Source organism: Oncorhynchus keta, chromosome 22 (genome assembly GCF_023373465.1).
Source record: "Oncorhynchus keta strain PuntledgeMale-10-30-2019 chromosome 22, Oket_V2, whole genome shotgun sequence".
NCBI lineage: Eukaryota > Metazoa > Chordata > Actinopteri > Salmoniformes > Salmonidae > Oncorhynchus > Oncorhynchus keta.
This window is the reverse complement of record NC_068442.1, coordinates 27,959,875-27,977,031: the sequence shown is the minus strand read 5'-3', so window position 1 is coordinate 27,977,031 and position 17,157 is coordinate 27,959,875. Positions and strand designations below refer to the sequence as shown.

Sequence of the window (17,157 nt, the reverse complement as noted above, 5' to 3'; positions counted from 1 at the left end):
ATATACTGTACTCTATATCATCTACTGCATCTTCATGTATCACTAGCCACTTTAAACTATGCCACTTTGTTTACATACCCTACATTCCTCATCTCATATGTATATACTGTACTCGATACCATCTACTGCATCTTGCCTATGCCGTTCTGTACCATGACTCATTCATGTATTTTTATGTACATATTCTTTATCCCTTTACACTTGTGAGTATAAGGTAGTAGTTGTGGAATTGTTAGGTTAGATTACTCGTTGGTTATTACTGCATTGTCGGAACTAGAAGCACAAGCATTTCGCTACACTCGCATTAACATCTGCTAACCATGTGTATGTGACAAATTAAATTAAATTTGATTTGGTGGAGTCACAGCCAATGCATTATCTCTGTGTGGTGGAGTCACAACCAATGCATTTTCTCTGTGTGGTGGAGTCACAACCAACGCATTTTCTCTGTGTGGTGGAGTCACAACCAATGCATTTTCTCTGTGTGGTGGAGTCACAACCTACGCATTTTCTCTGTGTGGTGGAGTCACAACCAACGCATTTTCTCTGTGTGGTGGAGTCACAACCAATGCATTATCTCTGTGTGGTGGAGTCACAGCCAACACATTTTCTCTGTGTGGTGGAGTCACATCCACCGCATTATCTCTGTGTGTTGGAGTCACAACAACCGCATTATCTCTGTGTGTTGGAGTCACAACCACCGCATTTTCTCTGTGTGTTGGAGTCACAACCACCGCATTATCTATGTGTGTTGGAGTCACAACCACCGCATTATCTCTGTGTGTTGGAGTCACAACCACCGCATTATCTCTGTGTGTTGGAGTCACAACCACCGCATAATCTCTGTGTGTTGGAGTCACAACCACCGCATTATCTCTGTGTGTTGGAGTCACAACCACCGCATTATCTCTGTGTGTTGGAGTCACAACCACCGCATTATCTCTGTGTGTTGGAGTCACAACCACCGCATAATCTCTGTGTGTTGGAGTCACAACCACCACATTATCTCTGTGTGTTGGAGTCACAACCACCACATTATCTCTGTGTGTTGGAGTCACAACCACCGCATTATCTCTGTGTGTTGGAGTCACAACCACCGCATTATCTCTGTGTGTTGGAGTCACAACCACCGCATTATCTCTGTGTGTTGGAGTCACAACCACCGCATTATCTCTGTGTGTTGGAGTCACAACCACCACATTATCTCTGTGTGTTGGAGTCACAACCACCGCATTATCTCTGTGTGTTGGAGTCACAACCACCACATTATCTCTGTGTGTTGGAGTCACAACCACCGCATTATCTCTGTGTGTTGGAGTCACAACCACCGCATTATCTCTGTGTGGTGGAGTCACAACCGACGCATTATCTCTGTGTGGTGGAGTCACAGCCAACGCAGTCGGAGACATTGCTATAAAACACATGTGAAAGCCTGTACTAAACTGTAGAGATGGTGCTACTTACTACAGCTCATCACCATTGAGTTCAGTGAGTATGAGCAGAGAGATGATGACAGAGACAAGAAGGCCTGAGGGACATTCACATTGCAGGCTGATAGATAGCAGAACACAAAGCCACACCTGTGCAGTGTCACTGTTGTGTTGTACCCTCCCTCTCTTAATGATGCTATAATCCCATCCCATTGTGATTTGCACAGCCGCTTGGAGACAACATCGGAAGACATTAGCAGTGCTTTATTGCCCTGAATCAGATCTGCTTAAGGAATGAAGAACACCCTGGCTGATGAGCTGGCAATTGGAGCTTCGTTTAGAGGCCATGGCTGAGATAGAGACCTGCACAGTGGGAGCCGCCATTAGAGAGCTGACGGGACACACAGCACTGCCACACAACCCAGCATGGCTCAGAGAGAGAAGAGAGAGGAGAGTGGGAAAAGGGAGGATTAGAACAAGGAGAGGGAGAAGGGAGGAGATAGGCAAGTGATGAATAGATAGTAGGGGAGATTGAGTAAAAGATAGAGGGATTGATAAGAAGAATGGAGAGGAGGCAGAAGGGAAGAAACACAGAGAGGAATAGCAGCAGCGCTTCACACAGTTTCAGCTAAAGGAAAGGCACCAGGTCAGTGGATGGAAGAAGGCAGGGACACACTTACTAACCACTGTAAACATACATGCATTCACAAACAATAGAGAACCATCATACATGCACAGCGCACGCGCAATGGATGCTTAGATAAAACATCAATCAAACCGGTTAACCAAACGGCACCACTCTCAAAATAATCTTCTTGCTGGTTAGTCATGTGTTATAAACTGGGTGGTTCGAGCCCTGAATGCAGATTGGCTGACAGCCGTGGTATATCAGACTGTATACAACGGGTATGACAAAACATGTATTTTTACTGCTCTAATTACGTTAGTAACCAGTTTATAATAGCAATAAGGCACCTCTGGGGTTTGTTGTATATGATCAATATACCACGGCTAAGGGCTATATCCAGGCACTCCGCATTGCCTCGTGCTGGAGAACATCCTTTACCTGTGGTATATTATCCATATACCACAAACCCTCGAGGGGCCTTATTTCTTAATTATACCTGGTCTAAGCCCTTTTCTATACCAGATTCAAGGCTCAGTGGAGCCATGCTGTTTGTGGATTGATAAAGCCATCTGTAGGCAGTACTGTCCACACCATGCAATACTGTACCTACCTCCACTGGTGTCCCCTGCAGGCAGACAAACATTTTACAGAACACCTGGGGAGGAGGGAAGTGATGAGGAGGGAAGTGATGAGATGACACATGAATAATAAGAAGAGCGGCCGCTCAACAACAACATGCCCATCTTCATTTAATGCTAATTCTGTTTGGTGATGCTGCAGAATCTCTGTGTGTCCATCTCTCTGTGTGTGTGTGTGTGTGCGTGCGTGCATGCGTGCGTGTGTGTATGTGTGTGTGTGCGTGTGTCTCTGTCCCTGTCTCTGTGTGTGTGTGTGTGTGTGTGTGTGTGTGTGTGTGTGTGTGTGTGTGTGTGTGTGTGTGTGTGTGTGTGTGTGTGTGTGTGTGTGTGTGTGTGTGTGTGTGTGTGTGTGTGTGGACTTAACCTCATAAGGTCGCTAATCCCTGAGTTGACTAGGTGAAAAATCGTCCGATGTGCCCTTGAGCAAGGCACTTAACCCTAACTGCTCCTGTAAGTGGCTCTAAATAAGAATGTCTGCTAAATGACTACAATGTAAAATGTCTTCTTAACCTCTACCGACCAGTCTGTGGGGTAGGTGAGGTCCCTGGTAGAGCGCTGGGAGATAAGGGGCTGATGAAACAACCTGTACTTGACAGCTGGCCTAGCCGCCTCCGATCTGTTTTCTCTCTCTCTTTCATTACTTCAAAGCAGTGAGGCCCTTTGAACCAACACAGACACAACTTAAATATAGACATTTTCCAGGTTTACAGAACAACTGCCAAAAAGTGTTAATGTCATGGTCAGAAAGCTTTGGCTAACGTTACATAGTGACCTAGACAGGTGATGTATTTATGTATATGTATGTGTGTACAAACTAAATGAGCAGGCAGATATCTGGTAATGTCAGATATCTGGTAATATCGGGTAATGCCACATATCTGGTCACATCTGGTAATGCCAGATATCTGGTCACATCTGGTAATGTCAGATATCTGGTAATATCTGGTAATGCCAGATATCTGGTCACATCTGGTAATGCCAGACATCTGGTAATATCTGGTAGTGTCAGATATCTGGTCACATCTGGTAATGCCAGATATCTGGTCATATCTGGTAATGCCAGATATCTGGTCACATCTGGTAATGTCAGATATCTTGTAATATTTGGTAATGTTAGATATCTGGTCATATCTGATAATGTTAGATATCTGGTAATGCCAGATATCTGGTAATATCTGGTAATGGCAGATATCTGGTAATATTTGGTAATGTCAGATATCTGGTAATATCTGGTTAATGACAGATATCTGGTAATATTTGGTAATGTTAGATATCTGGTCATATCTGATAATGTTAGATATCTGGTAATGCCAGATATCTGGTAATATCTGGTAATGGCAGATATCTGGTAATATTTGGTAATGTCAGATATCTGGTAATATCTGGTTAATGACAGATATCTGGTAATATTTGGTAATGTTAGATATCTGGTCATATCTGATAATGTTAGATATCTGGTAATGCCAGATATCTGGTAATATCTGGTAATGGCAGATATCTGGTAATATTTGGTAATGTCAGATATCTGGTAATATCTGGTTAATGACAGATATCTGGTAATATTTGGTAATGTTAGATATCTGGTCATATCTGATAATGTTAGATATCTGGTAATGCCAGATATCTGGTAATACCTGGTAATGGCAGATATCTGGTAATATTTGGTAATGTCAGATATCTGGTAATATCTGGTTAATGACAGATATCTGGTAATATTTGGTAATGTTAGATATCTGGTCATATCTGATAATGTTAGATATCTGGTAATGCCAGATATCTGGTAATATCTGGTAATGGCAGATATCTGGTAATATTTGGTAATGTCAGATATCTGGTAATATCTGGTTAATGACAGATATCTGGTCACATCTGGTAATGCCAGATATCTGGTAATATCAGGTAATGACAGTTATCTGTTAATGGTTTAGGTGTTCATGCTTTAGCCAAACAACACAAAGGAGTGTATGAACTGTCTGAGGAATAATACCAGTCAGTGCTTCACTTAGGCATCATTACGCCCCCACACACAGCCAGCCCATCTCCCATGTAAGTCCTGGGGACAGGCACCGCAAAGAGATCACAGCCTATATCAGCCTATCAAATGACCCAAAGCAATCATAGCCTATATCAGCCTATCAAATGGCCCATGCAGGTAACTGCCTCCCCCTGCAAAGCCCCACAGCCCTGCTGATGTCATTACAGGCCCTGGGCAGACATTATTCATCAATGTGTCACCCTGTACACAGCCTCTGTGTCAGAAGAGAGGGCAGGAAATGTCACCAGGGGACCTGGAGGGGGAGAGTGAGGGGAGCAAGAAGGGTAGGGGACCGGAGGGGAAGGGGGGGTGGTGAAGGAGTTGAGGTAGGAAGAATCATCTCTAGTGGAAGGGCATTAACACTTAATAGGACCAGCGGAGAACCACAGGATCTCAACACCATACTACTACATTACCGCTCTGTGTAATTGTCTCCAACTAAGTGTAAACCAGATCTATGCCAGGCTGCCAAGTGCATTCCCCATACTTCCCCAATCTGTTCTGCTTATTAACGCACTCAATAAACCTCCTTTAGCAAGCATGAGTGCACAACACACACTTGCCTTCCTCTTCCACACACACACACAGACACACACACTACTACTTATGCTGACACAGGCCTCAGGGTCAGAGAGGGAGGTTACTATGGCTACTAGCCCTGAAGGAGCCTTTCAGACAGACCGGTCTTGTCCAGTTCAGCTGATAACACACTCGATGCGGCGCTTCGCATTCTTCTGTGGCGATCCATCAGCACAGGTCACACACAACGCGCTGTTATGATTATACATGGTTTCTGTCCTCTAACCCACTGCTCATTCCTCATCCTCCTTACACAGCACACAGTATGGGCTGTCTCACTGGACCCAACAGAACTGACTCATCACACCTACAAATACACAGCTAGCTCCACTAATCATACTGCCGTCAGGGCATGTGGCAGAAAACACCCACAGTGCCTTTAAAAAGTATTCATACCCCTTTTTGTTGTGTTACAGCCTGAATTCATAACGGATTAAATTGATTGTTTTTCTCACCAATCTACATACAAAACCCAATAATGACAAAGACAAAGTGAAAACATGTTTTTAGTATTTTTTGCAAATGTATTGAAAATGAAATACAGAAACATATCATTTACGTAAGTATTCACACCCCTGAGTCAATACTTTGTAGAAGCACCTCTGGCAGAGCTTAATGCTAAGAGCTTTCCACACCTGGATAGCGCAACATTTGCCCATTATGTTTATCAAAATTCTTCAAGCTCTGTCAAATTGGTTGTTGATCATTGCTAGACAACAATTTTCAGGTCTTGCCACTAGAGGTCGACCGATTCATCGGAATGGCCGATTAATTAGGTATCAATGAGGTATTTTTGGATTCAGTTTTTTAAATGTACACCTTTATTTAATCTTTATTTAACTAGGCAAGTCAGTTACACATTCTTATTTTCAATGACAGCCTAGGAACGGTGGGTTAACTGCCTCGTTCAGGGGCAGAACGACAGATTTTTACCTTGTCAGCTCTGGGGATTCAATCTTGCAACCCTACGGTTAACTCATCCAACGCTCTAACCACCTGCCTCTCATTGCACTCCACGAGGAGCCTGCCTGTTGCACGAATGCAGTAGAAGCCAAGGTAAGTTGCTAGCTAGCATTAAACTTCTCTTATAAAAAACAAACAATCAATCATAATCACTAGTTAACTACACATGGTTAATGATATTACTAGTTTATCTAGCGTGTCCTGCGTTGCATATAATCGATGCAACGCTGGGGGATGATTTAACAAAAGCGCATTTGCGAAAAAAGCACAATCTTTGCACGACTGTACCTAACCATAAACACCAATGCCACCAATAAACATCAATACACAGAAGTATATATTTTTAAACCTGCATATTTTAGGTTAGCAGGCGATATTAACCAGGTGAAATTGTGTCACTTCTCTTGCGTTCATTGCACGCAGAGTCAGGGTATATGCAACATTTTGGGCCGCCTGGGTCATTGCGAAGTAATTTGCCAGAATTTTACGTAATTATGACATAAAATTGAAGGTTGTACAATGTAACAAGAATGTTTAGACTTAGGGATGCCACCCGTTAGATAAAATACCGAACGGTTCCGTATTTCATTGAAAGAATAAACGTTTTGTTTTCAAAATGATAGTTTCTGGATTCGACTATATTAATGACCAAAGGCTCATATTTCTGTGTGTTATTATGTTGTAATTAAGTCTATGATTTGATATTTGATAGAGCAGTCTGACTGAGCGATGGTAGGCAGCAGCAGGCTCCTAAGCATTCATTCAAACAGCACTCTCGTGCATTTTGCCAGCAGCTCTTCGCAAGCACAGCGCTGTTTATGACTTCAAGCCTATCAGCCTAATGGCTGGTGTAACCGATGTGAAATGGCTAGCTAGTTATCTGGGTGCGCGCTAATACTGTTTCAAACGTCACTCGCTCTGAGACTTGGAGTGGTTATTCCCCTTGCTCTGCAAGGGCCGCGGCTTTTGTGGAGCGATGGGTAACAATACTTCGAGGGTGGTTGTTGTCGATGTGTTCCTGGTTCGAGCCCAGGGAGTAGCGAGGAGAGGGACGGAAGCTATACTGTTACACTGGCAATACTATAGTGCCTATAAGAACATACAATAGTCAAAGGTTGATGAAATACAGATGGTATAGAGAGAAATAGTCCTATACATGCTATATTAACTACAACCTAAAACCTCTTATCTGGGAATATTGAAGTCTGATGTTAAAAGGAACCACCAACTTTCATATGTTCTCATGTTCTCAGCAAGGAACTTTTACATGGCACATATTGCACTTTTACTTCTCCAACATTTTGTTTTTGCATTATTTAAACATGTTTCATTATTTATTTGAGGCTAAATTGATTTTTATTGACGTATTATATTAAGTTAAAATACGTGTTCATTCAGTATTGTTGTAATTGTCATTATTACAAATACATGCTTCAAAAGAATCGTCCGATTAATCGGTATCGGCTTTTTGGGTCCTCCAATAATTGGTATCGGCGTTGAAAAATCATAATCGGTTGACCTCTACTTGCCATAGATTTTCAAGTAGATTTAAGTCAAAACTGTAACTCGGGCACTCAGGAACATTCACTGTCTTCTTGGCACGCAACTCCAGTGTAGATTTGGCCTTGTGTTTAAGGTTATTGTCCTGCTGAAAGGTGAATACAGGGTCTGGTGGAAAGCAGATTGAACCAGGTTTTCCTCTAGGAATTTGCCTGTGCTTTGCCTCATTACATACATTTTTTTATCCTGAAAAGCTCCCTGGTCTTTAATGATTACAATCAGACCCATAACATGATGCAGCCACCACTATGCTTGAAATATGGAGAGTGGTACTCAGTTAAATGTTCAATTATATTTGCCCCAAGCAAAACACCTTGTATTCAGGATAAAAAGTTAATTTCTTTGCCACATTTTTTGCACTCTTACTTTAGTGCCTTGTTGCAAACAGGATGCATGTTTTAGAATATTTGTTTTCTGTACAGACTTCCTTCTTTTCACTCTGTCAATTAGGTTAGCATCGTGGAGTAACTATAATGTTGTTGATCCATCCTCAGTTTTCTCCTATCACAGCCATTAAACTCTGTAACTGTTTTAAAGTCACCATTGGTCTCATGGTGAAATCCCTGAGCAGTGTTTCCTGTGTTTAAAATATACTGATCGGCTGAGGAACCTTACAGATGTATGTATGTGGGGTACAGAGATGAGGTAGTCATTCACAAATCATGTGAATCATTAAACACTATTATTGCACACAGAGGGAGTCCATGCAACTTATCATGTGACTTGTTTAGCACATTTTTACTCCTGAACTTATTTATGCTTGGCATGACAAAGGAGTTGAATACTAATTGACTCAAGACATTTCAGCTTTTCATTTTCAATGAATTTGTAAACATTTAAAAAGACATATTCCACTTTGACATTATGAGGTACTGTGAGTAGGCCAGTAACAAAACATCTATATTTAATCCATTTTAAATTCAGGCTGTAACACAACAAAATGTAGAAAAAGTCAAGGGGTGTGAATACTTTCTGAAGGCACTTTAGTTACTGTAGGTTTAAAGTTCTGGGATTGTGTATGTTTTAACAGAGTAAAACTTAGTTGAATGTAGCAAAGTGTTTTCTCTGTGGTAAAATAAACTGCGCTGGCCAGACAGAAAACAGGTCAGTAAGCATGGCAAGTTAGCACTGCATGCAGAGAGCACTGGCATCGCTCTGGGGCGGAGAAAGAGAGGGAGGGAGAGAGGGAGGGAGAGAGGGAGATGAAACAGAACTCAGCAATGGACAGATCAAGAGAGCAGGGTGTAACAATGTTGTAGCATTACAGTTTATAAAAAGTACACACAAAATACACATCTAGTCACTTCCCTTGTGTATGCACATAGTAATAACCATTTCTGGTGGTTGAGATGTAAACATATTTTAGTATCTTTATGACACTAAAATGAAGCATTACATCTGTATGCATAGGTAGATTTGGGGTTACTGGGCAGTTTAAACGACTGGACCAAGTGGTGTACAGGGGCCTCTTGATTTGGTTATAGCCCACTCCTCTCCCTCAGCCTGCGCTCTCCTCTCCTCTCTCACTTCAGGCCAGAGAGACTTACAGCTCAGACACTGCTCAGTGATTTGTTCTGCTAGCTCCAGAAAAAGCTAGCGGGGCTGGGTCAGTCACACGCACGCACGAACACACACACAAAAACACACAAACAAATACAGACACACACGTCACCTCAGATCAGCGTCACAGGGCATTCTGGATAGAGGGGGGGTAGAAGGCTAGTTGAACAGAGCTAGAACACTGCATCCCCCGAGAGCACATGAACAGGGGGTGCAGAGAGAAGTGGAGTAAGCTAGTTGAACAGAGCTATAACACTGCATCCCCCGAGAGCACATGAACAGGGGGTGCAGAGAGAAGTGGAGTCGGCTAATTGAACAGAGCTAGAACACTGCATCCCTCGAGAGCAGATGAACAGGGGGTGCAGAGACAAGTGGAGTAGGCTAATTGAACAGAGCTAGAACACTGCATCCCCCGAGAGCACATGAACAGGGGGTGCAGAGAGAAGTGGAGTAGGCTAATTGGAAAATGAGTCCTACTTAAAATCATAATAATAACAATAGCATTTCCTGGCCCTGCTTATCCAGAGATGGGAAACTATTAGAGAGGCTAAGTCAGCCATGCAGGGTAAACACTTTTACATATTCACCTCTGGCTGTTCCTCCCAAACATGATCGATGAAGTCCCAGACTGAAACAGTAATTCTGGCCACTCAGCGGGAAGTTGGGGGCCTAAACGCTCAAACCTGGCAAGGCAATGCTCCACTTTTTAGACATTGTGGAAAATACTACAGTCTGCCTAGAGATCTGACAATTGGGGGGGTGGACACTGACTGTGGAAAAGACTGTGTGGGGGATACTGACTGGGGAACAGACTGGGGGGGTGGAGGGATGGAGGAGGGACACTGACTGGGGAACAGACAAGGGGGGGTGGAGGAGGGGGAGGGACATTGACTGGGGAACAGACTGGGGGCAGGGATTTGGGTTGCGGAGGAGGAGATGGAATAAGGGTTGGCTGAAATTATATTTTTGTTAATGCTGATTTTGAGTCTCCCCGACCAACGTTAATCACCTGTCAGTTCCAGAGTCTGTGAGAAGCCTGAGATGACAGGGGTTCACAGGTAGCACCTATTCAAGGTCACCTATTCTCAGGAGAGGGCAGGCCAAACATCTATCAGGGTGAACGGATGGAGGGCTGGCAGGGCACACACCCCGCTGACAGACACCCCGCTGTCGATAAACAAGGAAGAGCTGAGCAAAGTACTGTCCAGGGTACTATTTAAACACACACCGCTCTGCCTCCTTACCAATCACACAAGCATGCGCACACGCACACACACACACACATACACACAACAGATTTATCACTGTCACTAGGACCGTTGGAGGAGGAGCTGGAAAATAATGCCCCTGCAAAACAACAGCTTGTATGCTCTGTTAAAGCTGTGTACACATGGCTGCATGCACACTGCGCCCTTGCCTCAATGTGCATTGTGAACCTGAGGTGAATGGCTTAAATGAACCTTCACTAGCGGCATTTAGGGCATGGGCCTACTCCCTGGTGCTTGGTAAGACCTGTTCACACCAACTTTATTTACAAGGCAGATTTTCCCCCAAAGCTGTGTAGCTTTTGTATGTAATAGCTCTGTAACATTGCAAATCTCCTGTTTTAAAGCTGCTCCACAGCAGCGCAGCGCAGGGCGTGAGGCCCCACTGAGCTTCAGCGTAGCCAGCTCCAGTCAGATTAGCAACACCTGAGTCCACAGACACCCGTGCCTATTCAGCCAATCAACTTCTGAGAGCAGCAGTGGGGTGGCAAAATCAGTCTGTCTTTACCTCCTCTGCCTGCACCTGTAACTACACATCCAGATATCACCCAACCATCTCTTACACACTCTACACACTCTACACACTATGCAGTGTTTATAGCAAACTAAGCCTGTGTAGCAGAACGAGAGCCATGGCTGCCTTGGCTGCTAAAAGACAGACAGGGTGAGGCCCAGGGCAGGGAGTGCCAGACTCTTTCCTTAGGGCTAATAGTCCTGTCAATCCCCCACAGCACGCTGCTGAATTACAGGCCAGAGCCCTGATCGAGATCTGAGCGCTCATTCATAAACACCAGCAACACACTGAGCCCTCATTCAGACCTACTGTACAGACAGACCACCTACCTTCACACTAAACAATAACAACACAGGGGTTAGATACACAAACCCTGACCTGACAGACAACCAGAGAGCAGGAGTGCCAAATATACGGCTTGCTGGCCCAATCCAGCCTGTGAGCCCGTTCAATCCGGCCCACAGGTGGTTTGAGTAAAAACGATAAATGTTTTGTTTATTTTTTATATTTTTTTTGTGGAGAAAAACGATCTCAAACAAAATTGACGACACTAAAATCAAACGGAAACTGTAGAAATTATAATTGGCCTAATCGTATAGTCTCTTCACTCTGTCCAGCTTGCTAATAGTCATTGAAATGAAGCTAGACAGTCAGGGAGCATTGAAAATTCCAAAAGCAATAGATAGAGGACTATGTTTTAATTTTGACAGCGAGGAAATCTAACACATTTTAAGTGTGGCCCTCTGGACCTCAGTGAAGACCGAATGCGGCCCGCGGGGAAAAATGTGTTTGACACCCCTGCCTTACAAGCTAAAAACACAATAACAATGGCACATCACCAGACCTCAATTCACCTGCAATATTAAACTCTAATGCAATAGCTTTGGATAGTCTCCTCTCCCCTCCCCTCTTTCTACAATACAGTATAATGCCATACCAGTACAGTACAATTCCAATACTGTACCAGTATATCAACACCATCAGTAGATGAAACTCTGTGTGTATCAGTATGAAGAGGCTGGGGGCCAAGGGGTAAAGATGAACCACTGTGAGACTACTGATCTTTATTCCAGTAACATCATGATGCTTTTTGGCTATGGCTGAGGCCAGAGAAAGTCACAACAGTCTCTGAAGCCAACACCAGGGGGTGGTATTGGGGAATTCAGACTCTACAATGTAAAGACTCATATTTCATATCCCTCATCTCCGTGGACAGGAGCACAGCAGAAGCACCCGTGGTTCATTGTGTGGGTTTCATCTGGCAGGTAAACTACAAAGCCTTAGTTCTGCTTCACTGAACCGTGTTAATATGATATTCACATACCATGAAAATATGCAATAATGCATAGTGTGTGTGTGTAATGTTACTGGGTATACCTAATTTAGGTCATACCTAAATACCGTTCCTGTATCATACCGGGATATACGGTATTACAGGCAGTACATACAAGGGGTGCCATTTCTTTCCAAAAGTTAATAAAAAATAAAAAATAAAATGTATTTTTATGCAAAATGTAGGCAGCAGCGATCTTGATCCAGGAGGGGATTGACTGTCTCTGCTGTAAACAAGAAGCTTGACTTTGACATCATTTCCTTGGCACATCTCAGATAGTTAACTTATAAGCATCATACGTTGGTATTTCAAATGACCCCGGTATAGGGTATATATAGTATACCTCCCAAGGCTATTGCTGGGTTCTCTAGCATGTCCAGGGGCAGTGGTGACTATAGTATTTAGATCAGGGGATGTATGTGATGGACAGCAGAGGACAGTCCACTGGAGGGCAGATAGAGGAGAGAGCCTCCAAACCAGCCAGGGTAACTAATCTATCTCTAAAGCCTACACATACACTATATGGTGTACACACAACCAACCCCTATACTGTGATGACAGCAAAAAGAACCTTTGAGCTGGTAACCCAGTAACACCACTGATGGTCACACTTTTCCATTCCATGTAAGCAGAGATCCCACATACAAACACACAGAGTTATGACACTATGGGGAAAGGTACACATATAGGAGCAGTGGTCAAAGGCCCAGATAGTTAAAGCGCTGCAGACAGTCACTGCCCTGGCCTTGCGCTGCTCTGCTCTACCCTGCAGCAGTCTCTCCTGCCCTCTCCTCTCCTGTCCTTTCATCTCCTCTCCTGTCCTCAGAGACCTAACTACACTTCATACAGTCATGATGATGAGGAAGAGAAACAAAACGATAAGTTGCTGGTAAATTAAAGCCTAATCATCTGAAAACCAATTAGAACTCTGAGCTACTGAGGCGGGTATCTTCCCTTTATCGACAATAATGATGCGAGTCTACAGAGCCACACAAAATGGGGAAAATCATCTCTCTGCTTGGAAATAGCATGGTTCCGTTTTCCCATTAGAGTTAAGCCCTTAGTTTGATGTCTATCAATACATGGCATGAACAGAGGAAGGGCTATAGCCAGGTACAGTTAGCTCCTCTGGACTGGAGATAGCCTACTACTATATAGAGTGTAGAGGCCTGGGCATGAGACATGTCATTGCACTTGAGACAACTTCTAACAGAGGCGACCTACATTCATTTGATGGACTTCAGGGGGGTTCTGTGTGTGAGAGAGCCTCTTGTAGTCTACATAGAACATCCACAGAACATTTGTTCCTCCAAGTTCACTGCTTCATGAGAGAAAAAACTGTATTAAAGGGTTGCTACTATGGAAATCTGTCTTTCCAAGGGCCAAGTCTTTGGAATCTTTAAGGAGGAAATAGAATAGTGGTTGGAGAGTTGAACTAGAGCACTAAATCCAACAGCGTCAGTTATAGGCTATGATAAAATTCACTGTCAGCTTTTATGAAGTGTTGAATGAGGGTACATGCTGAGTACTGGTATATAAATGGACAACATAAATCAACACCATGGAGTCACTCAATTCACTGTGACATTTAATAATGGCAATGCTGTCATGTTGCATAAGGCCAGTGATTAGTCTCTGTTATATATGTGTTAACTAGGCACTGATAGCCAGGCAATATGACTCCATTGTTGCCACTACACTTAGCCCTGCCAGCACAATAATCCCTTTCACCATTATTTAGAGTAGCCAGCCACTGTGGAACCTGCTGCACTACACACTGACCTGCTGATGGTCATTTGGTATGAAATCTGTTATGCAGCCCCAGCATTAGCCCCCATTCACAACTATGTCTGTATGCCTATTAAGTGCTTATATCCAAGCCAACCCTCCTAAGACCTTGATAGTAAAGGCTCTGGGTGTGAATACAAAAACATACACACATAGGCTAATGCTGAAATATACACCAATGTGAGACCTTGTCACTACTACCCTGTACCCAGCCAGCCAAGTCTCCAGGCACCGAGTCTGGACAAAGGAATGCTCCATTTCCTGACCAAAGACTCGCAGTGTACTGGGCAAGCCCGGTGCGGTCCCAGCATATCCCAAAGGGGCCACTAGGAGATGCTGAGAGCGTGATAAGACAGATCATCAACTCCTGCTCCCACGTTTCCTACTACTGCACTGTAACAACTGTAACAACGGAAAGGGGGTCAGCAGGAGGTTAGCTCTCCTTTCTGCCACAGACTTTCTGTGCTACTGTTTAGCTAACAACAATGTCATTATTTTTATGGAAACACAGTAACAACGTCAACAAAACAAAGGAGATGATCGTGGACTTCAGGAAACAGCAGAGGGAGCACCCCCCCATCCACATTGAAGGGACAGCAGTGGAGAAGGTGGAAAGTTTTAAGTTCCTCGGCGTACATATCACAGACAAACTGAATTGGACCACCCACACAGACAGTGTGGTGAAGAAGACGCAACAGAGCTTCTTCAACCTCAGGAGGCTGAAGAAATTTGGCTTGTCACCCAAAACCCTGACAAACCTTTACAGATGCACAATCAAGAGCATCCTGTTGGGCTGTATCACCGCCTGGTACGGCAACTGCACCGCCCTCAACCGCAAGGCTCTCCAGAGGGTGGTGCGGACTGCACAACACATCACCTGGGACAAACTACCTGCCCTCCATGACACCTAGGGCACCCGATGTCATAGGGAGGCCAAAAAGATCATCAAGGACAACAACCACCCAAGCCACTGCCTATTCACACCGCTACCAAGGCGAGGTCAGCACAGGTGCATCAAAGCTGGAACTGAGAGACTGAAAAACAGCTTCTATCTCAAGGCCATCAGACTTCTAAACAGCAATCACTAACTCAGAGAGGCTGCTGCCTACATTAAAACCCAATCACTGGCCACTTTAATAAATGGATCACTAGCCACTTTATACAATGCACTCTAAATCATGCCACTTTAATAATGTTTACATATCGTACATTACTCATATCACATGTATATACTGTATGTTATACCATCTATTGCACCTTGCCTATGCCGCTCGGCCAACGCTCATCCATATACTTACATGTACATAGTCTCATTCACCCCTTTAGATTTGTGTGTATTAGGTAGTTGTTGGGAAATGTTAGATTACTTGTAAGATATTACTGCACTGTCGGAAATAGAAGCACAAGCATTTCGCTACACTCGCATTAACATCTGCTAACCATGTGTATGTGACCAATAAAATGTGATTTGATTAACATGAAAATACTAACAATGAAAGAAGTGGCGCTAGTTATTAATCTCACCTATTTAGGCCTACTTTTTAAAATAAATGGAGCCACTCCTAATGGAACCACTACCATAGACTTGTAGTAAAAAAAGAGCAAGGATAATACTTGGTTCTGACTGTGGAAGGTCCACTCATGCCCATGAGGGATGAGGGAGGCTTGCATGGCTGGGAGACCACTGAGTAAGAATTCCATGAGGGCCAGCCAAGAAAATTGCAGATCTGCAGAGCTGTCTTGGGCCCTACTTGATTCCCCTCCAGAAATGTAAGATAAGACTGTCCAATTCTACACTGCCCCCTTCGACAGGGGAGGGATTTTCAGTAAGCCCGATGCACATTTTCACATTCTAAAGTCAGGCTGCTGCTCAGACTTCTCTACCTCATCTGCAGCTATTGCAGTGATAATCACTGGCAGGACTGTCACGCACACCTGACCAATGCAGATGTCATCTCTCCCTCCCTCCATACTTTAAATGAAACATAGCCTAATTCTACATTATATTCCCAGCGGCATGTCTGTCCTCCCTCATGTATAGACTAATAGCCAGGCAGCGATGAGAAAACGTTAGCTAGGTCAGCATGCAGGAACAGGAAGCCTCTAGCAACCCAGAACAATGCTGTTCCCAGCTGGACTCTACTTGTGTCCACTGTGTTAATGGCCAAAGGATGTGTAGCCCTAGACCTCTAGCCTAGCACACAACAGCTTACCTCACACACATTAACACATACCAGTCAGTCATTAAACACCCAGTTAAACACATTAATCTGCCATCGAAGCCCCTACATTTCATAATGCAGAAAAATGAATAGGCTAGTGGTCAGCAGAATTAAAGACAGAGCTAGTTGTCAGCAAAAAATATTGAAGTACGTAAAAAAACTGTCAGTTAGTTTTCAAAAATGGACTAAACTGCTATGGAGTGTTAAAAATAAACTAAAATGGGGTAAAAGTGAAGTGTAAATAAATGGTCATTTGGGTGATGTACACTCAGCACAGTAGACTCAGGATTACGTAACTAACACTTTGGTAAGGTGGGAAATCAATTATGGGAGCCGACAGCACAACAAGGACATTCGCCCTTCACCGTGAAGTCATTTCTGTCCCTTCATTTCTATCCCTCCTCTTCAGATGAGGAGTCTACTGGGAAGCTGACAGAAATCCTCCTTACTGTGGTAAAGTACAGATAGTCACTGTACATCAGCACATCCATCATTCACTATCGCTACGCTTTTACATGGGCAAGGGCTTCAAGTAGGTGATACAGTATTCTAACGATGCACTAGAGTAGAGGAAAGTGATATTATCCTTCAGCAACCATACCCAGCTAAGATGGAGGCTTTAAAGATACTTAGAGGAGCAGC

At 43.7% G+C, this 17,157-nt stretch overlaps 1 protein-coding gene across 4 annotated transcripts in view; it reads right to left on the bottom strand.

Moving 5' to 3' along the window:
* Positions 1-17,157, bottom strand: part of LOC118400852 (breast cancer anti-estrogen resistance protein 1-like) — a 119,251-nt gene that overhangs the window by 68,273 nt on the left and 33,821 nt on the right. For 2 of the 4 annotated variants that reach the window (XM_052474978.1, XM_052474979.1), the window contains exon 2: positions 2,669-2,713. The exons of the other annotated variants lie outside the window; for them this stretch is intronic. In XM_052474978.1, the coding sequence (XP_052330938.1) occupies positions 2,669-2,713 (45 nt within the window). The remainder of the gene's footprint in view (positions 1-2,668; positions 2,714-17,157) is intronic. 4 annotated transcript variants of the gene reach the window in all.